This window comes from Vigna unguiculata, chromosome 8 (assembly GCF_037176805.1).
Source record: "Vigna unguiculata cultivar grain cowpea cultivar isolate G323 ecotype 2 chromosome 8, ASM3717680v1, whole genome shotgun sequence".
In the NCBI taxonomy this organism is placed as follows: domain Eukaryota; kingdom Viridiplantae; phylum Streptophyta; class Magnoliopsida; order Fabales; family Fabaceae; genus Vigna; species Vigna unguiculata.
In genome coordinates this window covers 36,657,421-36,667,203 of record NC_140799.1, presented here as the reverse complement: position 1 = coordinate 36,667,203, position 9,783 = coordinate 36,657,421, and the positions used below count along the sequence as shown (strand labels likewise).

General features: G+C 25.3%; 1 protein-coding gene across 2 annotated transcripts; it reads right to left on the bottom strand.

Moving 5' to 3' along the window:
- Positions 1–7,221: 7,221 nt before the first annotated feature.
- Positions 7,222–9,445, bottom strand: LOC114195597 (protein neprosin-like). 2 transcript variants are annotated; one of them, XM_028086116.2, is made up of 7 exons: positions 9,269–9,445; positions 9,077–9,163; positions 8,478–8,672; positions 8,227–8,382; positions 8,034–8,087; positions 7,733–7,879; positions 7,222–7,642 (listed from the first exon to the last, which is right to left on the bottom strand). In XM_028086116.2, the coding sequence occupies exons 1-7, from the start codon at positions 9,398–9,400 to the stop codon at positions 7,271–7,273; spliced, it is 1,143 nt and encodes a 380-aa protein (XP_027941917.2). In that variant the 5' UTR covers positions 9,401–9,445; the 3' UTR covers positions 7,222–7,270. The 2 variants fall into 2 exon arrangements, with proteins under 2 accessions (XP_027941917.2, XP_027941918.2); XM_028086117.2 differs by lacking the exon at positions 8,478–8,672.
- Between the last annotated feature and the right edge of the window lie 338 nt (positions 9,446–9,783).

The following is a 9,783-nucleotide window of genomic DNA, read 5'->3' as shown; positions in this document are numbered from 1 at the left end:
AAATAGTATTTAAAACTCAATATTAATGTTTTATATTTATTATTTTGGTTAAATATATTTTTCACCCTTAACTTTGAATAAGAATGGATATTAGTTCTTCTTTATAACTTTAAACATCTTGTTCTCATATGATAGTATTTGAGTCTTATTACTTAGAGAAGTAAAGTTAAATATTTAATAGGATTAAATATTATATTTATTATAACATTTAATAATAGAAAAAACAAAATTCTTAAAGTGTTTGATAATGATAATACGTTAGAAACGTTTTAAATTTTAATAGCATTAAATATCATATTTATTATAACATTTAATGGTAGAAAAAACAAAAGTCTTAAAGTGTTTGATAAAGATAATATGTTAGAAACGTTTTTCCAATTATTATTATTGGTGTCCATAAAAAATTTCAGAGATGATATATATTGTCTCTAGTAATATATGTCGCAACCGGGATTGGAAGAGACTGGAGAAAACCAAAAATAAGGAGTTATCACCAATATTTAATAAGGAAACATTGAAAAGAATTAATAAAAAAGGTTAGTTTGTTAAACCAAATTTTTGAATTCGGACGTCTATTACATATAGGAAAAGCAATAGCATTATACAGCAGCCATCATAAATATGGTTGTGCATAATTAATTGAGTATATTATTCATAATTTTAAAATATTAGTCTCACCCTAGAATAAACAAAAGAATAATTTTTAAACATATATTATTATTTTAAAAAAATTAATTGTCATTATTATTGTTATTATTGTTGAAGTTTGGTACAAGAAAAATATTTTGTTTTATTTACCTTGATTAAAATGGATTCATGTTTCTATGTATCTTTAGGTATAAGGGACAATTAGAGTTACACGATTTTTCTAGAGCTGTCAAAATGGGTAACCCGATCCGATTCGGCTCGATCCATCACGAATTGATGATTTAGTGAGTCAACCCAGTCCGGCTCACTTTTTAGCGAGCCAAAAAAATTTGAACCTGACTCGACCCACCACGGATTGGCAGATTGGCTCACGGGTTCACTTAATTAAAAAAAATTATTTTTTTTATTTTTTTCAGTCAAAACTAAATTATAATTCTAATTAAAATCTAAATAAACTTTAATACAATCTAAATACAAACCAAAATAAATAAAAAATACAAATTATTTATGTGTCGGATAAAAAGCAACCTAACATGACCCAAATGTAAAGCACAACTTAATAAAAATAAATAAAAACACTTGTGTGACCCTTTTATCTGCGGGTTGGTGTGCCAACCCGGCTCACCACGGGTTCAACCCGGGTGAGTCAGGTTCTAAATGAGTCGGGTCAAAAATCAACCCGTATTGAAATTTGTAAAAAAATTTCAACCGAACCCGACCCGAACCCGTGGTGAGCCGGGTTGACTCGCGGGTTCCAACCCATTTTGACAGCACTAGTTTTTGCATAGAAAATATTTGTGTATTAATAAATGTAAATTTCTGTTATTTATGAACTATCACGGCCCAAAAATCATGAAAATATTAATAGAGATGTACATCCAAACGAATTTATTAATTTATTTATGTATTTTTTTGTCACTTGTTATTTTAATTCTTTGAATTTTAAAAATCTTTTGTTTAAGCTAAATATTAAGATGACAAGATATTTAAATTAACTCATTCAATATTTTTAAATATTATTATAGTTTTTAAATTAAACAAAAAAACTGATTTTAATTGTTATAAAATATTTAATTAAAATTATTATGATTAAATTTTGTACCTTTCCAATTTTATAACAAAGATTTATAAGTTGTCACAGCCTACAACCTAGAAGGCTCTAAAAGATAGTTTAAGAGTAATATTATCAAAATTGAAATATGAATATTTTATTATTCAAGTTTCATATAAAAAAAAGTTTAATTATGTCTTTGGTCCCCATTTTGGAGTCAAAATCTCAAAATGGTACCCAAATTTTTAAAAGTCTCAAAATGGTTTCCTTTTTTGTTGAAACGTCTCACGTTTGCCCTTGCCGTTAAGTCAACGTTGACGCCGTTAGAGGGAGTGCCACGTGTCAGTTCCTCGATTTTTTGAATTTTTTTATTAATTTTTTTTTTTGAATTTTTTTTTATTTTTAATTTCTTTTAATTTTTTTAAAAAAATTAAAATAAATTGTCACGTGTCAAACCGTCATCGTGCCACGTGGCAGTGACAGTAACACGTGTCAGTATGACGCCACGTGTCATTTTCTTAGTCTCAATTTGGTTCCATTATTTTAATTTGTCTCAATTTAGTCCCAATTTTTGTAAAAATGAGCAATTTTGTCCCTCTCCAAATTGAAATCAAATTTAATTACTGTATAAATATACACAAATATTTCCATCAAAATTGATATTTCAAGTAAATATTTTTAACCAAATTAAGTTCATTTAATTAATATTTTACATTGAACTTTATTTAAAATGGTTTAAAAGTTGTTAATAGAAAATAATGTTAATAGAAAAAAATTCATAAATTACCTAGTTCATGTTACAATAAAACACATATAAATTTAAAATTTTAAAACAATTTTAAGTAAAGTTGAGTGTGAAACATAATTTTAAGTAAACTTAGCTATGTTAAAAATATATAATAAAAATATCAATTTGAATAAAAATATCAAATTTAATAAAAATATTTGTATAACATTTATATAAAATTAAATTTTGTTTCAATTTGAAGGGGGACAAAATTGCTAATTTTTACAAAAATTTGGACTAAATTGAGACAAATTAAAGTAAAGGGACCAAATTGAGACTAACAAAATGACATGTGGCGTAATACTGACACGTGTCACTGTCACTGCCACGTGGCACGATGACAGTTTGACACGTGACAATTTTTTGATTTTTTTAAAAAATTCAAAAAAATAAAAATAAAAATAAAAAAAATTCAAAAAATCGAGGAACTGACACGTGGCACTCCCTCTAACGACGTCAACGTTGACTTAACGGGAAGGGCAAACGTGAGACGTTTCAACAAAAAAAATGACCATTTTGAGACTTTTAAAAATTTGGGTACCATTTTGAGATTTTAACTCCAAAATGGGAACCAAAGGCATAATTAAACCTAAAAAAAATATCACCATCTATGTACAAATTATTTTCTCCTTTTCTCTCTGATTTTATAAAATCTCATAATCATTTTTAAGACCAGAAGGATCCTAGTGTAGAGCAGAATGATTTTATCTGATCAAAATTTTATTATGAATAATTTTATCTTTATCCATTTTCTTGAGTCAATTTTTACAGGTTCTACATGCATGAAGATAATGTGTCTATATGTTGCTTTAGGAATCAAGATGTATCTTTGTTTCTTTAATATTATAAGGGTATGTTTATATCTTTGATTTGAGGTTTTTTTATTTATAAGTGTTATGTGTCTTATGAGAGTGAGTTTTAGGAGCTCAACTTAAGCCAAAAAACTTGATCTAGGTAAGGGAAGCGAGTGCAATCTCTGAATGTACCATAAGATAGATAATCTAATTGTTTAAATGACTTAGTTATTAAATCTTGAACTTATGCAAGTTTGATATATTTGATTGAAATGTATATGTTTGAATTGAGTGTGGTTTGTTAAGTAGTTTCATAGTCTAATTTTAGGTTGATTCACCCAAATTGTGGTTCAGTTGTATTTAATTTTCACTAGATATATCACTTTTGGCCTAATAAGGGATGAAGAGAAAAAGTCAAAGTAAGCCAATTTGATCAATGGATACAAATCTTAAAGGGGGCAGACACTTATGTAGACTCGTGAAGCAGGTGTAAAAAATCTTAAATCAAAAAAATTATAAAGGTAAGATTGTAAAAAATAAAATAATTTGAGTATTTAGTGGAGTGATTTGATTTATAAATTTAAATAAATTATTTTAATATGTATATATAATTTGTAATTAAATTTATTTATTAATTTGGTCTCAAATTGGAGATGACAAATTTAAATCGTTTTAAAGAATAAAGATATTAAATTGAACAAAAAATTTAAATAGATGACTAAATTGAAAATAACTACTATCACTACCACATGTCACGACTGTAAACTATCACGTGACGCGATGACAATCTGACATGTGACCGTTTATATATTTTAGAAAAAATAAATAAAAATAGCAAAATTAGAAAAAGATTGAGAATTTCACAGCTTGACACGTGTCACGTACGGTACAGACAGACACAGTGTTAACTCCAACTTAATGGAGATGACCAAATTAAACATTTTTAAAGAATTGGAGGACTAAATTGAACAAAAAAAATAGAGACCAAATTGAACCAAACCAAGAAATTAGGGAACTAAAACAGTAATTATATCTAAATTTTATTTACTATAATATAAATGTGATTGTCAAGAATTTTTTTTATCACCATCCAACATATATTGAAGTTAAAAAAAAAAATAAAGATCTATGTTAAATTTCAATTATAATTAGTTTATTCTTTGTTCTTTGTATGATTTTGATCAAGTGATGTATTATAATTTTTTTAGTATACAAAAAAAAAATTCTTTAGCATGTAAAAAATTAAAGTAAACATACATTTAAAATATTTTTAATTTAAATATTTATTTTCCTTTTATATTTTTTTAAATATTTTTAATTTTTATAAACTAATTGAAGGTCAAAAGATGAAAAATTTATTTTAAATATTAATTATTAGTAGTAGTAGTTTAATCTTTGTTCTTTGTATGATTTTGATCAAATGATGTATTATTTTTTTTAGTGTACAATAAAAAAGATTTCATTAAAGTTTAAAAAATTGAATAAAACAATAAGAGACGAAGTTATGGGTACGTACGAGTATACACTCATTACCCGATAAAGATGAAGATGAAAAAAAAATTGACATTTTAATATGAAAATGAGAATAAATTTTTTCTGAAGATGTATTTGAGATAGTAAAACTCATCCCTATCTTGTTCCCATCAGTTGCTATCCCTCTATAGGATAGAGGCTAAATGTAACACTAAGTTAATAAAAATTATTTATTTATAATATATTTGACACTATTTTTTTTCCTTAATCATAGTACCATTCCAATTTAATGATTATTTTTGAATTATAATTAAATTAGGAGTAATATGTTTTTTTCCTAAATTATTATAAAAATAATGTGTATTAATTTTAAATTTTATAAAATGTAGAGATAAAATAAAATTTAAATATAAAATAAAAAAAATTTAAAATCATTTGAGAATAAAATACATGTTTAATCCTTCTTTAAATAAATGAATGAATTATACTGTTCAAAATTAAGTTCATGCGTATGCACACCACACAATGAAATGCAGACGAAGAAATAAGTTATTTTGCAGAATGACCACAAAGGTCATATGAATTCATGGTTTAATTATATAAGCATTCAATAGGTTAACACAAAGGATTATAATATTCTAATTTTGTTTCTTTCAGAGGCAGTCAGTGACCAGATTGGTTTCTTAATCTCAAGAGCTAACTAGTTTAATAGTTGTAGATATAGCCTATTAATGTGGTAATCTAGGGCAGTTTAACAATTGCGTTGTCATTTCGACGGTTATCACAAGCCATTTATTAGTATTTATGATGGTATCTACTTATTTTCATTCATAAGTTACAATAATATTATCACATATTCAATATTAAAATAAAATTTGTTTTTTCAATATCAAATATTTAAAAAAAATTATAATATTATATATTTTAATTGTATATATTTTAAATTAGAGAACCAAATAAATTTCATCAAAATCAAAATATTTATTAAGTTTGCAAACACTAATAAGACCTACTTGTTAAAATTTAAAAATATTTTAAAAAATCTATAAAAGAAAATCAAATATTCAAATTAAAAAAATGTTTATTTACTTTAATTTTTTAAATTCTGATGAAATCTCTTATTTCCTACACTAATAAAAGTTATAAACCATTACTTTATCAAAATCACACAAGAACAAAGTTTAAGCTAATAATAGTATAATTTTAACATAGATATTTAATCTTTTGAACTTCAATATATATCGGATGGTGATAAAGAAAATCCATGACAATTATATTAAATTATTATATTATAACAAATACAATTTATTTATACAATTACAATGATAAAATTACACATATGATAATGACTTAGAAAATACAAATTATATAAAAAATATCAAAATAGTATTCTACGTGATCAAAATAAACAACAAAATAAAAATATTAAAAAAAATGGTCAAATGTGTATCATAAAAATAATTCGAGAGACCATATGATAAGATGAGAAATAGCTTAGAGATCTAAGAAAACTTTTCAAGTATCAACCTAATCTATGGTTGAGAGGTAACGAAAGATGTTTTAACAAAATAAAAAAGTTCTTCAAGATGAGACAAAATTAATAATAATAGAATAAAAATATTTTTTTATATAACCCAGTAAATGAAAAGTTTATATTATTGAACACTTAAATTGATAGTGTTAAACATTTTCATGTAAAAAGATATACAATAAATTAAAATATTAAAAAATAGTAGAAATATGCAAATGTGAGATATAAAAGATATTTAATTGTCATACATGATTTGAACATAATTGCATAAAAGTTGTGATAAGACTTAAAATATTTTTGGAGATATATGAATGGATTTCATAACAAACTAAATAATTAAAATAAATAAAAAATAGAAAGTGTGTAATATATATATATATATATATATATATATATATATATATATATATATATATAAGGTTATTAAATTGACTATGAATATTTTAATAATTTAAACATGAATGAGTGGATGAGTAATATGACGAGAAACAAATATGAGAAACAAATATGTACATTTTCATGTCCAATTAGAAAAGTCAAATATTTGTCATTCTCGTCCCTAATCAATACAACAAATTTTCATAAAAACGAGAATGAATTTACACATCTCCTATTAGCTCTAAGTCAAAGATGAGAAGCGTGTTTGGACTTGGTCAAATGAAAGGAAGATATCTCTAGGAGCAGAGGAAATCTTAAATCATATAATATTTATCTTATATGACTACTCGGTTCCGTAAAAAAACAATAGTAAATTAGCTTCTTCTCTCTTTTTTTTTTGGATTCCCATGACCAAGTCGACATGGTAATAGTGTTGCGTCGGGTATATTTTAGTGTTGCGTTAGAGTTTACAACCATTTTTCCAGCAATTTTTTTAATATTGAAATATTATAAATATTGATGAAAATATGAAAATGGTAGAAAAAGAAATCATCTGAAATAATGATAATTAATAACAATATATATTTATTTTTTAAAGTTCATACTAATCAAGGTCCACAATTACCACCGGGACCTCCAAATTGAAGAAAATGGTGAAGACTTTCACGAACATCACCGTAGAATCTAAAACCAAAACAAGTAGGTTTATCAATGTATTCTTCTACTTGGTAGTGTTCAGGCCCAGAATTTCTCTTTGATGTATTTCTAAAAGAGATCTCTCTGAAAAAACTTGCATGAGCATAGTTCAGATCAGGAAAATGTCCAGATCCCATTGGAGGACTAAGAGAACCCTCAAGAGTTAATGTTCTTCCACCCCACCCTACTTTAGTTGCCAAATTCATATTGGAGAATAATTTTGCAGGAAAATATCCAATATCATAATTTTTTACATTTATCCACCAGTTTTTTGTCAATGGATCCTGAAAATATATGTACACAAATTTTTGTCAATACCTCACATGCTTGTATCGTACAATTTTACATGAAAAAAATTATGCTAAGAACATTACCTGATTAATGGCAATGATAAAATCATAAATTTGTCCACCATAAGAAGATGAATGTATAAAAGGTGCACCAAGATAAATTCTACGATGAATCTGAACAAAACCTGGACATTGATAATTGTAGCATCCCGTCTTATAGTAATTGTCATTCTGTACATTTTTTAACATCGCATTAGATTCTTAAGAAATGAAACATTCATGTTTTTTTGTTTTTTACAATAATGTTTACTAAGTTAAAATAAAGTGAGAAGTGATATTCATGTGAAGCAAAACTCGAACTTGATGTTGATATAAATGTTCGTACCGTCCATGATGCATATAAATGGGTTCGATCATCACCGTACAATCCCGGTGAAACCTATATCAAAATGTGAGATTACACAGGTTTTTTTTTATATATATATATAGATATATAATAAAATAAACATAAATTAAATAATTCTTTTTCAAATAAAATTTACTTGAAAAATGTGTATAATAATAAAATTGAAACTCACTTGCCATCCAAGACTGATTTTGGCATTACCGTCATTTTGAATCCATAGATGAGAAAGAGACATTTGATTCTTACTAACTTTTGGATTATAAATGCTGTTTATTCCTCTAACTCCATAATATGGACCAAATTTTGAAGAAACGGCCATTTCTGCAATCTACAAAGTTAAATAAATTTAAATATTAATCATAATGTAATTTATAGAAAAAAAAAACTTAAAAAATTGAAATTCAATTAGGAGAGACACCATACGTGAAGACCAGGAACTTCTTTGACTAAAATACTACTATTTGATAATATTTTTTCTTGAATAATATCTTTGTTTATTGTTCTCCGAATAGGAACTGTCCCTCTAGGACATTGGTCTTTATCAAGTCCAAAGAGGTGTTTATCTTGTAAATTCTTGATACCTGTTTCTTCAATTGGTTTTCGAAAACTAGGTTTTTTCTGCAATAAAACACCACAAACACATATTAAAATTAGATTTAATTAGTTGTATGGTATCTATTTTTGTTTATATATGTATTAGTTTGATATCCGCTTCTAAAAATGGGTTAAAAAAGTGTCTTAATTAGGTTTTTTTCAGAAAAAAAAAAATTTATTAACGCTATTAACTTTATTCATTCATGACTTCTACCATATAAAAACTTAATTTTGTAAATCATTTTAAATATCAATACCGTTAACGACGTTAATAATCTTGTTCTAAAAAAGACCTAATTGAGACATATTTTTAAAAGGTAAAACTTAATTAATACTTTTTTTAAAAACAAGTATCAAACTAACACATTTAAACAAAAGTGAATATCATCTGATGTAAGAAAAATATTAGAAAGTCGATGTATATATACCTGTAACTTGTGATTCTTTAGTAAAGGATGATGAAATACTAATTGTTTGTTAATATCCATGCAATCAACAATATCTCCATACTTTGTCTACAAAATTTAAAATACAATAAATATAAAAAAAATTAGTCATATAATAAAATTGGATTCAACGAAAGAAAGTATAGAACAACTCGTTAGAAGATTATAAAATACATGAATAGTTTTGATAGGATTTAGTTGTCGTTGTATTTCCATATCTTCTGTGAGTGCATCTTGAACAGAGGAAACTGCAGGGTTTACAGCATTAATCACCAAATACAAAACAAATATAATTGTGTTCATCATTTTTTTAGAATTGCCAATTATTTTCCCGATACACCTTTCACACTAGAGATGCGAAAGTATTTAAAAGCCTTCATCATTACCAGTAGCACTTATTTATTTATTATTGGGACAGGGAAAGTCAAATATTCAATAGCATTAAATATTGTATTTAGCGTAGCATTGTTTTTTCCAGTGTCTGACGTCATATGCCAGTTGAAAATAAAGCCTTTTAAATATTTACTAAAAATTATTGAAAAAAATATTTAGTAAAGATTAGTTTATGAAATTAAACATTTCAGTTTGTTGACAAAAAAAATCGTTACAAATATTTATTAAAAAATATTGAAAAAACCATTTTAGTAAAGATTAATTTGTGGAATCAAACATTTAAGTTTGTTGACTAT

Coding starts and splice junctions, on each gene's coding strand:
- LOC114195597 (XM_028086116.2), bottom strand. CDS start 9,400: ATGATGAACACAATTATATTTGTTTTGTATTTGGTGATTAATGCTGTA. Junction 8,673..9,076: donor TAAAGAATCACAAGTTACAG/GTATATATACAT, acceptor GTTTTATTGCAG/AAAAAACCTAGTTTTCGAAA. Junction 8,383..8,477: donor AAGAAGTTCCTGGTCTTCAC/GTATGGTGTCTC, acceptor TTAACTTTGTAG/ATTGCAGAAATGGCCGTTTC.